This window comes from Carya illinoinensis, chromosome 4, assembly GCF_018687715.1.
Source record: "Carya illinoinensis cultivar Pawnee chromosome 4, C.illinoinensisPawnee_v1, whole genome shotgun sequence".
NCBI lineage: Eukaryota > Viridiplantae > Streptophyta > Magnoliopsida > Fagales > Juglandaceae > Carya > Carya illinoinensis.
The window spans coordinates 35,958,946-35,979,480 of NC_056755.1; the positions used below are offsets into that span (position 1 = coordinate 35,958,946).

Genomic DNA, 20,535 nt, shown 5'->3' on the forward strand with positions numbered 1-20,535 from the left:
CAGACTAATGAAAACGGTCGTAGCACGTGACCGCTGCGTTATATATATATATATATATTTCTTTTTAATATAATATGCTAAAGCAAATCCTTTCAGAGTCCTTGCGAAATTAAATTATAAAAAAGTCTTGACAACTAACACGTGCTAGCTAAAGATGCATTGGAGCCGTACACGTGGCGTTTCCTAGACGAAAAAAATTACAAAAAGGATGGATGGGCTCGTTTTTTGTTTGTCTTTATCAAAACCGAAACAACTGGCAACCGAAGAAACGATGATGCTGGGGAAAGCCTGAAAGGTGGATGAAAAAGCAGACAAAGCAACTGGCACCCGAGATGTCATTATCGTTATTCAAATCCAAAACGATGGGCCTTTTCTCAATTATCTCCCTTTCCATAAATATTTTATATATGTAATAAGATTCATACGACTCTCATTTTCGGATGACCTTTTCCTTCGGAAAAATCAAATCGAAGAGCAAGTAATCGCTCGATCTGGGGTTTTCATCTCCTTCTATACTTCTTGTTACAGCTGGGAGAACGCATGCACGGGAATACGAATCTTTGATAGCGAATTTCAAGTAAAAAGTCGAATCCAACCAATCGGGGAGTTGAGAGAGAGAGAGAGAGAGAGAGAGAGAGAGAGAGAGTATGGGGAAGGTGGCGGTCGGAGCAGCGGTAGTGTGTGCGGCGGCGGTATGCGCTGCGGCGGCTCTGGTGGTGCGCCACCGGATGAGGAGCTCCGGGAAGTGGGCCCGAGCCATGGCGATCGTCAAGGAATTTGAGGAGAAGTGTGGTACCCCACTTGGTAAGCTAAGACAGGTGGCTGACGCTATGACCGTTGAGATGCATGCTGGTCTCGCATCGGAGGGTGGCAGCAAACTCAAGATGCTAATCAGCTACGTCGACAACCTTCCTACTGGGTAACCAAAAAAAAAAAAAAAAAAAAAAAAAAAAAGCTCCTTTCTATTCATTTCGAAGTTAAATTTATTCGATTTTTTTTTTTTTTAAATTTTTGGGCTCCTCAATTCGTCATTGCTTTGTGTTGATCGTGATTGCATAAAAAAGGCTGATCTTGATTGAAGAAATGATCTTTTTGGTCAGATTTCAAAGGGCTAAAATGATGTTTTTTTCATTTTTTTTGCTTATTTTTACTAGTGTGTTTGAGCGCTTTTGGTACCAACTTAAGTTCAGGGTTAATCTTGCCGAGAGCTATTTTTGTCTGTGAAAGATTGGTGTAAAAGGAAAAGGATATCTGAGACTTGTTAGTTACGTAGATAGTTCGAATGAAACGTTCTCTTCAGAAAAGAAAATTACTCAGCTTGAATTGAGAGGGACAAAATTCACGTAGAATTTACAGGACTTTTATTGTGAAGGTAGCATTTGCTTTATGACTAGCCTAAACTTTTTCTCGTGTTTAGTTTTCTATTCGTTGTTCAAATTTTATGCTTATTTGGTGGGAGTTGTATGTTTAATTGTTCTTTGATATATCCTTTTCCCATTATCTCTCTCTGCAATATTCGCCTTCCCGACTTTTGGTTTTTCCATTTTATGCTCTTTCCTTATATTATATGGGTTGTAATTTCTATATTTTATTTTTTTATTTATTGCTTGGAATTTTTGGCTCATATCTGTCATTGAATTTGTGCAGTGCTTTCATGCTGGTTTAGCATGAAACGCTGCTAGCAGTTATTCCTCTTTTATTGGATGTTCATCTATAATGATGAATCCCTGATAAATTTAGGTTTTTGGAAGGATATTAAAGTTGACCATCACATCGTGGTTTCACAGATAATCAAGTTTCCGTGTTTGGCATGTTCTTTGTGGAATATGGCCACTTTATGGTCGGCAAGCGATCGGTAGAGACAATTTTGCTTAGTGCAACCCAACATTCTTATTTATGGTAGTAAAAAATTTTGTTGCTTACTCTCATAGTATGAGGCAACTCTTTGCGCATTTATTGCTGTAAAGTACAGTTTTGGCTCATTAGTTAAAGTTGCGTAAAGTATCAATTGGCGTATGCACTTTCCTCACATCAGTATATATAATGAGATTTGCCCTAAAGAATTATTTCGATGATCCTGATGGGTGTTAATACGAGTAAAAATAGTAAGAAAGACAGGAATAATTAAAAACGTGCATAATTTAGAAAACAATTACTACTTGTCTCATTTTTAAATCCGATCTGATTAAAAAATGAGAAAAAAATAGTAATTGTTTTCTAAATTATGGAAATGATAACGCTTATGTGAAATAATCCCACCTAGTGGATGTGATATCAGTTGTCCTTGTACTACTGAATTGAATTTCAGCTTAGCATGTTCATTCACTTTCGATCTAATTTTAATAGGAATGAGAAAGGTCTTTTTTATGCACTGGACCTTGGAGGGACAAACTTCCGTGTCCTACGAGTACAGTTAGGAGGGCAAGGAAAACACATTATCAATCAAGAATTTGATGAAGTTGCAATTCCTCGACATTTGATGACAGGGAGTTCACACGTTAGTACTTCCTTAATAAGTCTATCAAAGGTTAGGTTGTGTTAAATGGTTCAAACTCTAATCTATTCTAGATGATGTTACTCCAGGAATTGTTTGATTTTATAGCCGCAGCTCTTGCAAAATTTGTTGCTACAGAAAGCGAAGGGTTTCATCCAGCACCTGGTAGACAAAGGGAGTTGGGTTTTACCTTCTCATTCCCAGTGAGGCAATTATCAATTTCATCAGGGACCTTGATAAAGTGGACGAAGGGATTCGACATTGAAGATGCGGTAATCCTAGTTGCTTTGGCTGCTTGTTCTTGGTCTTTCATATTGATATGGCTATTTTTGCCTGTTGTTATAACTGATGACTAGGTTTGTGGTCCATTGTCCAAGTAAAGTATGTTTTTTTATACTGATTATGCCTGTGTTAAAAACTCTTTCGATTTAAATTTAACTAGTGAATGTTTCGTGGTTCCGTTTTTTTTTTTTTTAATTGTCACTTTATTCAGTGGCAACAATTTTCCCTGCTCATATTATGGGAATGGCCATTCGCCTAGAAGCAGATAGGCGGGACCCACTGCTTGATCTGGATTTTAAAATGATGCACTCTTATATTAGCATCTAGAAACAAGATGTAATGTGTAATGGAAAATCACTCCAAAACATTCTGTTGCTACTGAAATTGTTGTACCTGCTTTTGGAGAAGGGATACTTTGTTCGCTACATATTTTGGGAGTAGAAGTCGATAATTGCAATTAGACTTGGCTGAAATGTTAAAAAAAATTGACATAATTAATATTGCCCTTGACAGCATGGAAAGGTTTTCATTTGTGAGGCCACTTTGGTATAGAAGATTCTAATATGAATGGTAGGAAAGAAATTAATTAGTGTAAGGCCTGAACATCCAGGGAATCTTATCTGCAGTGCACATATGCATTAGTATGCTCTCCCTCTTCCTCCCCTCCCCCTTCTCTCCCACCTGCCCACCTGCCCAGCCACCCTCCCCTTCTGAATGCATAATGCACCAGTGTGTGCCAGGGATGGGTTTTATCAGAAAAAAATTGTTTTTTTTTTTTTTTTTTTTAGGCTGTGCCGGTCCCTGTTATAGTTGCTCACGAAAACTTTGGACAAATTCCATAGTGAAGAGCATACATATTCAATATTCATGAAGTCCTCTCTTCTAACTTATTTCTTGGCTGAAATTGATATAGGTTGGACAAGATGTGGTTGGAGAACTGACCAAAGCCATGGACAAGATTGGCCTAGATATGCGTGTGTCAGCTTTGGTAAGATTTTCATGTTCAGCTATTGGGAGGAAAAATTACAGTTTGGTATCATAATATTTGTCTTTCTGGGTTCCTCAATATTTCATCCTGTTTACTATGATCTTTGTTTCTATCATGGGCAACAAAAACTTGCTGGATTGATGTAGGTCAATGATACAATTGGAACATTAGCAGGAGGTAGATACTGCAACCAGGATGTCATTGCTGGTGTCATTTTAGGCACTGGTACAAATGCAGCATATGTAGAAAGGGCACATGCTATTCCCAAGTGGCATGATCTTCTTCCTAAATCAGGAGAGATGGTTAGTGTACTTTGGTGGTATCAATTTTGTGAAACTGTTACCTGCATTCTTCCATCACTTTTTTTTGTTTCAGTTACAAAATTGTTCAGGAGTAGTTCTCAGTGTTTACTGTTAAGTGCAAGATGATGAACCGACAATAAGTTATTTTTATCATACTGTAGGTTATCAATATGGAGTGGGGTAACTTCCGGTCATCCCACCTTCCACTAACAGAATATGATCAAGCACTAGATGACGATAGTTTAAACCCTGGAGAACAGGTCAACTCCTGTGAAATCTTAATCATGCCTTAAATACGTCTCTGCTTATTTGAATGGCTCTCTGAATATTTGTTACACCTTCCTGATTGTTGTGTGCAGATCTTTGAGAAGATAATTTCTGGTATGTATTTGGGGGACATTGTACGCAGGGTTCTGTGTAGGATGGCTGAGGAAGCTGCATTTTTTGGTGATACTGTTCCACCCAAACTGAGAATTCCTTTAATACTGAGGTAGGAAAATTTTTTATACGCTACCCTGTTTAAACTTGTCTCTTTTTTGGATGGTGACTTCACTTTTACTTATGCAGCTTGAAATCTGTGTATAGTCTTATTTTTCATTATACTGTGTACCAATGAATACTGAATTGTTTAGTAATAAATTAAGCATTTTGACATATTCTTCAGTTGCAAGTGGCATAAGTCATTAATTTCAGTGACTTCCGAAATAGGGAACGTGATCTACACTATCTATTTCAAGTAATGAGTAGGTAAACCACTGTGCCATTAAACCCCTATCCATCCTAAATCAAATACACAAACCTAAAAACCTAGCTTACTTTCAAACCAATTAAGTCTGTCTGGGCATAACAAGATTTCTAGAAATTTGTAGTTGGTTTTGGCTGCAGATATCAGTTTGAACTCTGAGTGCATTGGAGCTACTTGTTAATACAACCTTGACCCAAACCTTGTACAAATGTTTTAAATTGGGTGCTTTGTTTACTGCGTTTAATGTTGAGTATAATGATAAACAACCTCACAATTGGCATGGAATGTTTAATAATTTGATTATTTGATTTGCTTGTATGAATCGAGTGGTATCCTTTATCACCTAGTCTAGCTAATTTCAATATAAAACTCAAATCATTAGTGCAACTATGAAGGTCAGTGCTTGAATTTATGCCTGTTGCCAAAATTGTTTTTGGTTCTGTATGTCATATTTTGTTCCCATCAGAGACGAAGGCATAACAAGAGTAGACAAACCAGAAAGAGGAGCGCCTCCCCCCCCCCCCCCCCCCCCCACCAAAAAACAAAAAAAAAAAAATGTAGGAAACAAAGAAATTATGGGCGATTTCCCCCGTCGTCCTGTCCCCTCCCCTAACTTCGTGGGTATGTTAGTGACAGTGAAACCATTGACAATTTTGACCATTGGTTTTGTAAATGGGCAATTCCTTGCAACCAATTTGACTTGGTGATCTTTTTTCATGCAGCTTTTCTTTTTATTGTTTTGGGTAATCTAGGCTTTTTCTTGTTTTTTCTTTTTCATGGTAATCTTTTTTTTGTTCTCTGGCCTTCTCGTTAAGGTTCAACATTTTATGTTATTTTATTTAGATAGGTCATTTCACTATCAACTTTTTGGTGGGGAAAATTCTGAACTTATGAGAAACTCGGAGAGAAGTAATATGCAAAATTTGCTTAAATTTGTCAACCTATTTAAAACTTACCATTTTTTCATTCATTTTCTCCTCAAATTTGTGCACCAACATTACATTATTTATTTATTTTTGTAATGTATGCATTTGCCATTTAGTTGAATTTGGCAAAATATCTATTTTTCTTTAAGTGAATTTTTTTGTCTGATCTTTTTTTATGTATCTGCTTTTGTCGTTTTATTTTTAGCAATTTGGTATTGGTGTTGCTAAAAAAACTCAAACCCAACCGCCTATTCCAACTCCAAATATTTGGCCCCCCAAAGCCTACAATTCTGGCTTCATCCTTGGTCCTATGGCATTGGCCTTCAAACCTGAATTTTGAAGAGCATTTTTTAGTAATTTGGTCTTATCATCTGATTATTAATGGTTTGTAAGGATGTTTTTGAGTCTTTGTTTTTTTTATTGGCACCGAGTGTTCTTAAGATGCTTATTTGGTTAACTCGTATCCCTTGTAAATTGAATTGTGGTGTAGTTTGTGTAAGTTTTGCTGCTGAAGATTTCTTTGCATTTGCATGATGTAAGTTGTGTTGGGCAACAACTTTTAGAGATTTTACATTGTTGATGTAAAATATGCAGGACTCCAGACATGTCTGCGATGCATCACGACAAGTCTTCAGATCTGAGAGTGGTTGGGAGCAAATTGAAGGATGTCTTAGAGGTATTATAAGCGGCCCAAATTGTTGGATGAAATTTTATTTACATTATCCAACCTTAGAAATCAGTTGCATTTTTCTTTCTTTTTCTTTTTTTTGATAAGTGGGTTTCATTTTTCTTTTTTTCGATAAGTAATAAGAAATTCATTAAAAATTGTAAAAGGTGCATTCCAAGCACAACTAGTTGTGTACAAAGGAGTCATTTTTCTTTCTATATGTATTTGTTTGTGTTAGAAGAAGAAAAGCAGAAGGGATTCAAAATAACTCAAATCTTTTGTGTAATGCTTTTTCCAAAGAGGAATTCTTATGTTTAGTTTGGTGTTTAGGAGGACATTTTAATAAAAACACAGATCTTTTCCTAATTCAATGGGTTTTCTTATACTTTAATTTTTTCTTTGTTAGATATCTAATACCTCCCTGAAAATGAGAAAAGTCGTCGTGGAGCTTTGTGACATTGTTGCCTCACGTGGGGCCCGCCTATCCGCTGCTGGGATCCTTGGTATCCTCAAGAAATTGGGTAGAGACACGATCAGGGATGGAGAGAAACAGAAGTCAGTTATAGGGATCGATGGAGGGTTGTATGAGCACTACACTGAATTCAGGACATGTTTGGAGAGTACACTCAAGGAGTTATTGGGAAAGGAAGTTGCTGAGAACATCGTCATCGAGCACTCCAATGATGGCTCTGGCGCTGGAGCTGCCCTCCTTGCTGCCTCTCATTCCCAATACGTTGGGGTAGAGGAATCATGAAAAAATGTCGGAGCCAAGGTAGATGACGAAGTGTGACATTTTCATTATTAGTTTTTTTTTTTTTTGTATATTTCTTGTTTCTCCCTTTTTCACTATTCCGGATCACTAGGAGCTTGGCTTTGCTCCTAGTTCAAGAGATCATGCCAGCAAAACCTTAATTTATGGTCTTGCAGAGCGTATTATACAACAGTGAATCATATTTGGAGGGTAAGTAGGGCTCAAGCTTTACATGCTGCAGCCTCTAATTCTCTGCTGCTTTTGTGATGTTGTATTTTGTTGGTATGGGCATATTTTAAGTGCACTTGTGCTGAATTATGAAATAAAGTGGGGTCTGTTAACTGTTCTTTCAGGAATCACTTTGACATGGCATTCTCCTGTTTCTATTGCAAATAAAACAGGATGTGTGTATCAGAAATGTGGAATATTTGGAAAATGATTTGTACAAGCTTAAGCTTAAGGTTGTGCACCTCTCGAGTAAGCCTTTCGAAAAAAAAGTGAGATCTACTTGAAAGACTTCACATTTTTCGGAAGGTTTATATGTTATATGTTTGTATTTAACATTACTCTTTCACATTTGGACATCAACAAAACGAATCAAATTGCTGTTAATTTCTGCAGGAAGAAAGTACCTTCGATTGTTTCAGTTAATATAAGTGGTCTGCCTGGCAATTGAGAATTACTGCTTTTAAGTTCGTAAGTCTGCTAACAGGATATTTGTATCGACCTTACAAACAAATTTAAGAAAAGTGATTATCCCTTGCGTAAAGAATCTCTGGTTTTGGCCGTGCTTTTGTGGTGACTTATTGGGGTATCAATTTTTGTATTCCTCATTTTAATTAAATGTAGATTCCAATGTGTACCCTTTGTGTATTTTAAGGGCTTGAAAGGATTTAAAAAATTACCCGTTAAAAATATAGTGAAGCAGATGGCGAAAAAAGGCTTGAAGGGTGAAACAGAGGATAATTTAGAACGAAAGTGCAAACACAAGGGCGGACTAATTGCTCTCTAATCATTCAAGTTTCTAGAAGAAACAGTTAATATTACAATATTGATAATGCGACAGCATGAACTACCAACTCAGTTTACAAGATCTTTATAGTAAAACTGGCAATGTTTTCAGTATTTCCTATGTTCAAATTATGATAATGTCAAATATGTCTGCTGTCTTTGCAAGAAGATACAATTGTCAGCCCTCGTTTATGGAAAATATCTCTATTCAAAAGTGGTGTAGACTTGGGAGGCACTTTCGATGAAACAAGGTTTGTTTCCCATGCAAATTTTCCAGTCAACTTGCTCTAAAGAGACTTTGAATATCAAGTAGTATTTTCCTCGCGTCATCTTCATTTTCTAGAATGGAATGCAATAGTCGTTGGGAAAGTTCAGCCAAAATATAACAACTCTTCCATCTGTGTGGACATTAGATACAAGTTAAGAATAGTATACTTCGGGGGAGAAGTTTTCTGTTAAGTACTTTTGAACAGAAATAAGCAGTGGAAATTAGAGAGAAATATTTGGAGTGTTCTAAATTTGGTTTATTATTCTTATAAAAGTTACATGGAAATTGTTGTATAATGTCTCAAACACCATCGAAGACCACTTTGGTGTACTTAGATTAACACCTTATGATACATGTTCTATCACTAAGAAAGTTGAACTATTTGTGTCTCACGTATTAGCTAGTCTAACATTATCATACAATATGCTATCCTATACATACCCTTTAGAGTTCTTGAAATCTCAACTATTGCTTTCAAGTGAAAAAGTAATGAATAATAGTGAAAAAGTAACAAATAGTTTGGAAATAGTAGTGAAATAGTCTGAGTCCTGATTTGGCTCTCCATTAAAATTAAGTCTAAGACAACTTCACTTACCAAACACAATCTTAAAGGTAATAACTTCACCATTGAATTCTTTTTAGTAACCATAGAGGATCTAGTCCTTTATTAGTCTTGAACAATGCTGAGCATCCTCATTTGGCTTTGAATTCCTTAGGAAGGGAAAAACATCTCAATTATTACATTCTTCTCTCCATTTCTGACTGGTTGGCTGCATTGAAGCAAAACCTTAAGAACCTCTTTCATGGATGGCCTGGTAGAAGCCTGTGTGCTAGTACAATAGAGTCCAAGTTTGAAAACATGACACATTTCATTCAAGTGACAGGATTCCTTGACCTCCTCATCCAAGGCATCACCTATTGGTTTTCCATCTTGAATGTGTCGCAATGCCCATTCAGCTAGGGATGTATGTTCGTCACCATCATTGGCTTTCCTTCCAGTTGTTAGTTCTAGAAGGATAACCCCGAAGCTATAAACATCGATCTTCTCATTAATTTTTGTTGTGCGAGCATACTCTGCATTTCAATTCAACAACACAAGCTAAGCCAAACTTGTGGTGATGGAAAAAGAGGAAAACATCATTAATAAAAGGAAACTTGGAAATCTATATTGTCACACACCTGGAGCTATGTAGCCAAAAGAGCCAGCCACGGCTGACATTGTAGCTAGTTCTCCCTCCTTGATCAATATCTTTGCTAGACCAAAATCAGCTATTTGTGCATTGAAATCAAGATCTAAAAGGATGTTGCTTGACTTAACATCTCGATGAACAATGGGTGGTGAGCAATCATGGTGCATATAGGAGAGCCCCTGGGCAGCTCCAACTGCTATATGCATCCTTTTAGGCCAGTCCAAGACAACATGATTGATTGAACTTGAAAAGGTTGTTGCTCTACTCTTCCTATGTAGCCATTGATCCAGGCTACGATTATCCAAATACTTGTAAACAAGAAGTTTTGAATTATCATTGGAGATACAACAGAGCAACTTCACTATGTTGGCATGTCGAATTGAACTAAGTATTTTGACTTCTGCCAGGAATTCTTTTTCAAGCTTTTTTTCAAGCTTTCTATTATTCCAAATCTTCTTCACAGCAACACTATCACTTGAATGATTAACAACAACATGATATACTTGACCTGATCCACCAGAACCAATCAGGTTATTTGCTGTCAATCCAGACAAAATGTCTAATTCTGTGAAATTCAGCTTCTGGAATGAAACGAGCTTCCATGTCAAATGCAATCCATGCTTTCCTTGTTTGTAATTTCTTATCACAAAGAATGAAATAAATAAACCTAGAAGAACTGCTACCACCAAACCTATGATCCAAGCAATTAATTTGTAAGAAGTTTTGCTCGACTTTTGATGGCGTGAACTACAGTTCTCAAGGTTAAGGTATCGAGATGGTCTATTAGCACAAAGACCAGGATTATTCAAGAAGCTGTAGGCATATGCATCATTCTCGAACTCAGTTGGGATGCTACCAGTCAGATGATTTGAAGACAGATTGAGTGAAGTGGGCTTTAGGAGGCCAAGTTTAGATGGAATTAGGCCAGACAACTGGTTTTCTGACAAGTCCAATTCAGTAAGGCTTGGTAAGGAACCAAGTTCCTCTGGAATTTGTCCAGAGATTGCATTTTGGCTGAGGTTTAGTGTATTCAATGATTTCCATGAATTAATGTCTGATGGAAGGGAGCCCGAAAGTTGGTTTCGATCAAGCAAAAGAATTGTCAAACGAGAAAGATCTCGAGGAATCGTGCCATTGAAGAGGTTATTACTAGCCTTGAGAACCAACAAATTTGTCGAGGAAGACATTCCCTGTGGAATTTTACCTGAAAACCTATTATTATTCATCTCCAATCGTGCAAGATTCCTTGCCAATCTCCCAGGAAGTTCGCCTGTAAAAGAATTATCACTTAACATCAACATGGTCAGATTCGATGATGTCCAAAGGCCATTAGGAATATTTCCAGAAAACTTATTTTTGTATATCTTGACTAATTCCAAACTGCTGCAATTTCCAAGCGACTTGGGCAACCCTCCATTGAGTTGGTTTTCAAAAGCTACCACTCCCAGTAACTTTCCATTATCACACAAGTGTTCTGGCAACTGGCCTGTAAGCTTGTTGGTTGAAACCTGAAACTCTTCCAGCATAGAATACCTCCCAAATTCTGGAGGCAAACTCCCTGAAAAATTATTGTTAAATAACCTGAGATTTATTAGCTTTGGAAGACGACCAATGCTATCTGGGATTTTTCCAGATAGCTGATTGAAAAACAAAGCCAGACCCGTCAAATTTCCGAGCTTTCCAAAATCATCGGGAATTGTTCCTGTCAAATTATTTTCTGAGAGATCGATGACATCGAGGTTCAAAGCCTTGACCACCTGAGGAATCTCCCCGGACAATTTGTTTTTGTAAAGGTAAACAATCCTTAGATTCTTTGGCATAAACAAACTGTCCGGGATCTTCCCGATCAAGTTATTTTCTGACAAATCCAACTGCTCTAAAGCTTCCATTTCTCAGATCGTGTGTGGTATTTCTCCGATCAAATTCGTTTTGGCCATCCATAAACTTTTTAGTTTCTTCAACTTTCCAAACTCCGAAGGCAACGTTGACACTATCTTGGAATTACCTGCCAATCCTAGTTCCTCGAGATTGGATAGGTTTCCAATTTATGGCGGGAAAGAACCAGTAAAAGGACAAGAGGAAAGCATGAGTTTTCTTAGTTCTGTCAACCGTCCGATAGATGATGAGATGTTACCGTCGAAGTTGTTACCTTCGAGGCTAAGCTCTCGAAGCCAAGACATGCGGTGAATGTCATTGGGGATTGCACCATAAAAGTAGTTCTCTGAGAGGTCAAGAATTTCTAGCTTGGAACAGTTGTAGAGAGCTATCGGGAATTCTGTTGAGTGGAAACTGTTATTATAAACATCAAATGTTGCAAGGTTCTTGAGGTTGCAGATAAAGGGGGCGACTGTTCCATTGATGTTATAATCTCGGAAGGATAATCCAATGATTGAGTCATTGGAGCAAGTGATCTCAGGCCAGGAACAATGGGAGGAGGAGTTTGTTGGAATCCAGTGTTTGAGAGATTTCGGGTTTCCCCAGAGTTTTTTCAGATTTAGTAGGATTCCTTGTTCTTGAGTACTAAGTTGGGAGTTTGCATGGCTGAGGAGGTGGAAAAAGGTACTGAAGTAGATAGAGAAATGGAGAAATATTAGAGTTGTTTTCTTCATTACAAGAGGTTGAGTTCCTTTGCTTCTGGCTCTGGTCTGAACTCTGATCTCCACAATGAGCTAATAAACATATGAAAATTCAAGAAAGATAAGAAAAAACACATTCGATGGTGGGATGTTCAAACTTCAAATCAAGGAAACTTTAAAGAGCGTAACATCTGCTTCTTTTCCAATGGAAAGGGAATTTGTTGACCAATAATTGCAAGTTTAGTCTAACATCTTTGCTGAGATGATATGGTTATGTGGGGTTGGAACTTTTCATCCCTATTAAGTAAATAAGAACCAAAACAGAGGATTCTTAAAGAAAATAACAATCATTTTTAAAACAAGATTAGTAGAATTTACTCATATGTTTAGAGGATAGTTTGCTAAGAACTATCCATCTCCCTCTTTTTTTTTTTTTTTTTTTTTTTTTTGACTTTGCCAATAAGAGAATGTTTAACATGATTGGTGCATCGTTCAAATACTTGTTTTCATAAAAAAAAAACTCGATGTTGTAATAAATTTGTTCCTCTAGTCACTTGAAAGTTTTGATTTTTAAATATAGTAGCCAAATATTATTTAGCATAAATTATGTTTACATGTCAAATGGAGTAGTTAAAATAAGAAAAACTTGGGCGGATAACCGAATTTAAATCTGAATATCTAGGTTGTAATTGGATATCTACGTTTATTATTATCCTTTTTTGTTTTTTGTTTTTAAAACAAAATCATTTTAACACTTCTTGAAAGGCTTTTTTGGTTAATAGGACTTTATTTTTATTATTTTTTATATAATGAATATTTTTATAGACATTTTTTAAACTTTAAAGCTATTAAATTCGTACAAAGACCTTACCTTGTGAGTTTTGCAGCAGCAGCTGGGGGCTGGAGTCCTGGTTTTGCAGCGGTTGATTTGCTTGAGTTGACTCAGATGGCACCGTTGACTGATTAACAGGAGTACTTGAATCAGGCCTTGGAGGTAGGGGGGTGAGGGAGAGAGGTGAGGTAGGGGGTGAGAGAGAGAGAGGGAAAGAGAGCTTTATATAGAAAATTAGGAGGGAGCGGGACTTAACTTCAAAAAAAAAAAAAAAAAAAAAAAATCCGAGTACGGATAGAATAGTACTCTCAACTGCCCAGATCCAATCCGGACGGAGATTTCTAAATTTCGAATTGGATAAAAAAAAATTCTAATCCCGATGAACACTCCTAGACGAAAATTAGAGAAAGATGCGGAAAAGACACATCAAATGGTGGAAAGTTCAATCTTCAAATTAAGGAAAATTCAAAGGAATTTCACATCCGCAAATTTCCAACGTGAACAACGGTAGGGAAGAAACGTCGAAGCACCCCAACCCCACTCCTGTATTAGACTTTGACTCGCTTTGGATGATTGTTTAGTTGGTGCCTGTTGGTTGTACCTTCATTCATTGAATAGCCTCGTCCCTTTTCCACTTCCACCTAAAGCATTCACAAAGACCTGATCTCTTTAGTCAAGACCGATGCTTCCCACAACCCTCGTGAAATGGGTTGGTATTAGAAAAGTCTATATGATTATTATACGAGCATGCGAACATCGACTGAGGATTTAGCACGATCTCGGTCTCGAGAAAAATATATATATATTTTTTGGGATTTTTTTTCATTTATTTTTTTATATTTTTAAATATATATTTTTTAAATTCACAACATTATTAAGAAACATTTCTTAAATTATTAAGTATAAAAATAATTAAAAATATTAAAAACTTTTATCGAGACACATAATCGAATTACACAATCCAGACATAAATCATTTATCTTATTGCATAGATAAAAATATAATGACGTATTTGTCTCTTTCTTGATGCTATCATGGCATTATGAAAAGTGCGGTGCTACTCCACCATTTTACAGGTAGCATACATTTAAATATTTTTTTCATATTTTTAATATATTAAAAAAAATATACTAATACATTTAAAACTACTTCCTTAAATATTAAGTATTTTTTACTTTTTTTTTTTATTTTTTTTTATTTTTTACCGAGTAGTCAACTAAAGCGATAATTCGGGGTGGCATAATAGTTTTTTTCTTAAGAAAATATGATGTTTGTCACCTGTAGTAGCCCATCAGTTAATGACCTAGATACAAAAGGCTTTTTCAAATTTTTATTTTTTTAAATTATTCGATAATCAAATTAAATATCTTTAAATTTGAAAAATATGTCATTTAAATATTTTTATTATTATTATCTAAACATAAAATCAACACGAAAATTATTATTAAAAAATACATATTCAAATAAATTACAAATTTATTATATTTTTCACAAACTTTAATATAGAACTGGTTTAAAAAATAATTATTCTATTTTTTTCTCATTTTATAAAACTTATTAAATATTACATCTAAAAACTTTCTCAAACATATGTTCTTTTTTTTCTTTGTTTTTGTTTTTTGTTTTTTGTTTTTTGTTTTTTGTTTTTGTTTTTTTTTTTTTTTTTTTTGTTTTTCAAAATCAAGCAAACCAAACTTGTCCAAACCCCTTCCAAACTAATGAGCAAATGCCATATTACGTATGAAAAATTGTAGGAGGAACATGCTACTACTTGATCTACTTGAGTCTTAATTTAGGCCAAGTGCGTGGTGGACATCCACCATGGGGTAGCCAAATCGGGCCACCTCGTGGTAGCTGGTGCCACCAACCATGAAGAGCAACCTTTATTTTTTAATTTGTTTGTTTTTTTAAAAGCTTCTAAAAATTTTAAAACTAGTTTTTTATTATATAAATATAATTATTTTTTAAAGAAACATTTAATTAGACTTATTTTGTAAAAAACATCAACTTGCCATGTTGCAATCTCTTGTTGGTCAATGTGATTTCTGTTAATACCAATGGATGGAGAAACTTAAGAGGGTTATGACTAAATATATATCACACAAGTATCTAGATCAAAGTAATTAAACACAGTTAAAAGAATTCTCCTCTCTTTTCTCTCTGGAAAAGGTGTGGAATGAGAGTCAGTGAGCTAGACGCATGTGAGTGTGAGTGCGAGGTGGTTATAACAGAAATGGCGGATTTAAAAGGTGGTCCCAATTGATTTCGGGAAAGATTTTGATGGTTAACTGTCATTAAGTGGCAGAGGATACGGAAGGCCACGATAGGGGGAGAAAACCTAGTGACAGAGGGCAGTATTTTTTGCTGAATGATGGAGGATCTAGAGGAAAAATGGAAGGGTTTTAGGATGTGAGAAGAGGAAAAAGCTGTGATAGAAATTGAGGAGGACCTACTGAGTGAACTTGTACTGAAGGAGTAGAGGTCTATGATGGGAAAAATCTGCTCGATGAGGTTGATAAGTAGAGAAGTGGTGGGGTTAATGGCAAAAATTTGGAGGATAAGTAAGGCTGCTTAGTTTACTGAGGTGAGTTCGAAACACCTTTGTCATTGAATTAAAAAATCTAGCCGATAAACAAAAAGTTTGGTCAGGGAGATCATGGTTGTTTGACAACCAAGTACTTGTGATGAAGGAGTTTGATGGATATACTCCCTCACAGAAACATTAGTTTCGATATAGAAAGCTTTTGGGTAAGGTTTCATAACCTGCCTTGATCATGTATGACAGAGGAGAGAGGTGAGCAAATTGGGAGTACGGTGTGTAAAGTAGAGGAGGTGGATGTGAGAGACGATGGAAGTGGTTGGATTTGACTCAACCGCTGGCAAGGGGTAGAATAATGAAGGTAAAAGGCAATAGCTTCTGGATTAGTGTTTTTAAAATCGTACCGTACCGGCCGGTATGGCCGGTATATTCCGTACCGGTACAGAAATTCTGTAATTTCGTACCGGTTCAAATACCGGCCGTACCGGCCGAGATTTCGGCCTGTACCGGCCCGTACCGGCCGGTATTTCGGTTTCGTTTTTTTTTTTTTTTTTTTTTTTCATTTTTTCAAACTACAAATTTATTTTTTTACCCCCAATTTAGACTAAACTATTTATAATTTATATAGATATATGTATTTATGTATAATTTATTTATATATAAATTATTATTTTGAAATATAATTAATATATATATATTTATATATATAATTTATTTATATATTGACTATTCCGAAACGGTACACGAAACGGTACCGGTACCGAAATATTTCGTTCCAGTGCCTTGACCGGTACGGCATCCGGTACGGTATTCAAAACATTGTTCTGGATCCCTTTTAGTTATGAAAAAAATGCCAAAAATCCATTTCTCGTGTGGGTGTATTGTGCATGGGACCAATGGTTGTAGTAGTCAAGGGGAGAGTTCAGAAGTAAAAGAACAGCAATATGCATCATGGATGAAGGCCAAGCAATTTTAAAGAAACAAATTCTTTAACAATGGAGCTAGTAGGTATGAAGAGGGTAGTTGGTGGAAGTAGGAGGGAGGAATTATGGCTCATAACGGGGAAAATGGGGGTGGGAAGGAAGGGAGGAATGAAGGGAGAGGGAAGTGAGTGAGGGAGAAAAAATGAGAATCTGATTAGAAATGTAAGAGAAGATTTAGACGGGATGATGAAAAAAGGGAAAAGTAGAGAAGGAAGTAAAAATTATGAAGAGAATGGGGAGGAAAAGAGGGGTGAAGGAGAAAGGGAATTGGTAGAAGGAATATGGGAGATAGTTTGTGTTTCATTGCAGCCACACGAAGAAGATATGGCTACTAGGGGTGAGGGAGGACTACAGGATGTAGTAGTAACCTTTGAGGAGGGGAGCATGGTGGAGGTGGATAAGGTTGTTAAGAAGGGGGTTTGGAAGAGGAAGGCTGGAATAAAAAAGAAAAAAGAAAAAAGAAGGGGCAAATTACAAAGGAAGAAAAAGAAAATAAAGAGAAACCAGGGTGAGGTGGAGTTTAGGGATAATAATAAGATGAGTAAGAAAGGAAAATGGGAAGGTGGATGACTTTCAAGGGATATTATTGGTTTAATGGCGGCGGCTGAATGTTAACCCTGTCAAGTATTATGAAAATATTGAGTTGGAATTGCCGAGGGTTAGAGAATCTTTGGACAGTTTGTGATCTCTGTTCTATAGTAGAGAAGAATAAACCCAACTTAGCTTTTATTATGGAAACTAAGATTAGAGGTAAAAACTGTTGGAATGTGAAAAAGAGGTTGGCTTGTGAGGGATGTTTTGTGGTGGAGGCAGAAGGAAGAAGGGGTGGATTGGTTTTATTGTGAGATTTAAGGGTGAAAGTAGATATTATAAATTTTTAGGGTGAAAGTAGATGTTATAAATTTTTCTCAAAGACATATTAATGCATGGGTAGAAGGTGAAGGAGAGAGTAGATGGATGCTTATTTGCTTCTATGAACAACCAGAGACAATAAAATGGAAGGAAACATGGTTAATGCTAAAAACAATGAAGCCAAAAGGTGATGAAGGTTGATACATAGTGGGGGATTTCAATGAAATTTTACTTAATGATGAGAAGTGGAAAGGGAAGACAAGACATGAAGGACAAATGGAGATGTTTAGGTATGAACTGAGCGAAGGAAACTTATATGATCTGGGATGGAAGGGGGATACGTACACTTGGAGTAACTCTCATAATGATGAAACCTTTACTAAGAAAAGGTTGGATAGAGCAGTGTCAAATTTTGAGTGGTTGGATATTTATAAGGAGGCATGGGTGGAAGTTTAGTAGCTAGAACATTTGATCACAAACCTTTGTTAGTCCACCTAAATACAAGGAGAGAAGCTATAGACACACAGAGTAGGTGGAAGTAAAGACCTTTCAAATATGAGGCTAGTTGGGCTTTAGAAGAGGATTGTGAAGGGGTCCTAAATTATGCATGGAAGAGAAGGGAAAATGTAACAGTCCGTTAGAAATTCAATTGTGGAATTTCTATTGGGTTTAGGAACCTCGTGAAGACCCCATAAGTTTTCACGAATCCATTAATCGTATAGGTTTTAGTCTAACCACATAGTTAGTGTTATTACTCACTATGGTATTAGAAGTGTGGAATGTCCAAATTAAGTTAGAAAAGTTTTAATTGGACACCTTAGCATTGATTTTGACCAAGTAATTTCATCCCCCTACATGGCTAATCAGATGTTGTCAAGAGGATCTAGAAGGTTCTAGAAGGAAAAAAAAAAAAAAATCAAAGAGCTACCTCACTCTTCCAAGTCTATACTATACCATTAGAAAATATCTTGGGTTGATATTTTTTTTGGATATTTTTGGGTAAAAATATCTTGAACTGATTTTTGTGGATATTATTAGGTAAAAATATCTTGAACTGATATTTGTGAATATTTTTGGGTAAAAATATCTTGAGCTGATTTTCGTGAATATTATTGGGTAAGAAAGACCTACACTCAACTCTCACTTCAACCTCATCCTCTTCCATATCTTGTGCATAAATGTCTCCAGCCCACTCCCCATGAAATCATCTTTCTTTACACCTTTCAGTGAAAGAACACCAAATGCTCTCTCGGATAGCTTTTAGGTATTCTTTTGTATGCCCATTTCGAAGCTTTTTTAAGTGTTTTATCATAAAGTCTCATTCATAAAAGTTGTTCCTTTTTGAGTCTAGTTTATGTGGATAGCTTATTTGTTCCATTTTAAGATCATTTGATTATTCAAATATTGTTTAAACTCTAGAAAGGTCATTCTGAGAGATAAACTGGAGAATATGTTGTATTTTGGAGTTTTTGACCAAACTAATGAATAGATCTTGACCCGAAATTTTTATGAAGTATTTTTAACATGATTATATGATTATTGGTTTAGGATTTGTTACATGATTAAAGGTTTTGATGAAATATTTTCTTAGATCTAGAAACTTAGAAACTAGAAGAGGAAAAACAATTTCTGTTTTGAGAATGTTTGAATCTTTGGTGGTTTAAACCTATTCCAATGGCTTTGATAATTTTATTGGAGGATTATAAGCCTCTTATATACATATTAGAATATTATTTTGAATATATTTGATGTTAGTTTTAAAGATATGAAATATTATGCAAACAGATATTCGGATAGGCCAAAGTGTGGATGTTCTTGGCTCAATTTATGTTTTGGTTAATCTTTAACCATGCGATCTTGAATTAGAAGCTTATATATGTTTTAGGATATATTTTTAAATCATATGACGGTTTGGTTTGAAGATCACATCTTTATAAGTCATAAATCAAAAGGTTGATCAAAACAAGTTAGAAACAAAAATCAATGGAAATAGCATATGAGAATTTCGGCCCTATGGAATTTTAATAGTTGTGATTAGTTTTAAATTTTTCTAAATTTATATTTGTGTTTAGGATAAAATTTACATGAGGCATGTAAATTTTGGTGACTTTTGGAGTTAACATGCAAAACCCTTAAGTTAGGGGTAAAATGGTCATTTTTCTACATGTAGAGGGTAAAATGAAAATTTTACTCTTAAGTTAGTATTTTTCCATATTTCAAATTATTATTTATTTATTTCTAACTTTTAAATCACTAATTACAATTCCTCGTGATCGCGCTGAGCTTTCATAAGAAATGAGGAGATCGAGGTAAGTTAGCTTTTAACTTACTAGCAGTTTACTGTGTATGTGTGCTGAGTAAAGGAACTACAGTGTATGTATATGTGTTATCATATATGCCATACCATGTCAAGTTATCACATATTTTTCTGTTACACAAAATTTATTCTGTCATGAGTTTTCATCTGTTACACAAGATGTTTTGTCACTTATTAATATACATTGCAAGTACATCATGTTAAATATGCCATTTATTACATGTATGTCAAGTCATGTAATATTCACTGTTACAAGTATGTCATGTTAAATATGTTGTATCTTACATGTTATGCCATGTTACGAAATGTTTCTATCTCGAGTACGTCATGTCTTTCGAGTTACGTTTAAGTTTGTTATGTTTAGGATACTTGTGATGAAATCATTATGATTGTCCGAGCATCTCCTTTTGTAATTCACCCGAGGTACTTTTGGCGAAATCATTTTGATTGTCAGAATTCAGTTCAAGTTCAGTTATGCTTTAATTACTTATGTACAGGGTCACAGCAATTGTGACGCATACACTACATGAGACACAACAATTGTAACACGTAGAATACATGAGGCCACAACAACTATGGAGTATGTCTTTAAGCAATTAAAGAATAAGTTTTAGATCAAGTTTATGTTATGTCATGTTATATTCACGTACATATTATGTTCATGTTCAAGTTCATATCAAGTCAAGTGCAGTTCACATTTCAATTAAGTTATGTCAGTTATGCTATGTTGTGCGTCAAGTTATGCTTTGATTACTTATGTATGGGGTCACAGCAATTGTGACGCATACACTATGTGAGACACAACAATTGTG

General features: G+C 35.7%; 1 protein-coding gene and 1 pseudogene across 3 annotated transcripts; one reads left to right on the plus strand and one right to left on the minus strand.

Moving 5' to 3' along the window:
• Positions 1–271: 271 nt before the first annotated feature.
• LOC122308130 (hexokinase-1-like) lies at positions 272–7,615 on the plus strand. Of its 3 annotated transcripts, none has more exons than XM_043121303.1 (10): positions 272–919; positions 2,347–2,497; positions 2,584–2,766; positions 3,690–3,764; positions 3,911–4,066; positions 4,228–4,326; positions 4,426–4,556; positions 6,332–6,413; positions 6,811–7,176; positions 7,509–7,615. In XM_043121303.1, exons 1-9 carry the CDS (start codon positions 648–650, stop codon positions 7,156–7,158), a joined length of 1,497 nt encoding a protein of 498 aa, XP_042977237.1. In that variant the 5' UTR covers positions 272–647; the 3' UTR covers positions 7,159–7,176; positions 7,509–7,615. The 3 variants fall into 3 exon arrangements, with proteins under 3 accessions (XP_042977237.1, XP_042977236.1, XP_042977238.1); XM_043121304.1 differs by lacking the exon at positions 7,509–7,615 and adding an exon at positions 1,788–1,899 and having other exon boundaries at positions 797–919; positions 6,811–7,501; XM_043121302.1 differs by lacking the exon at positions 7,509–7,615 and having other exon boundaries at positions 273–919; positions 6,811–7,501.
• A 1,053-nt stretch (positions 7,616–8,668) lies between these two features.
• Positions 8,669–13,647, minus strand: LOC122308129 (annotated as a pseudogene).
• Between the last annotated feature and the right edge of the window lie 6,888 nt (positions 13,648–20,535).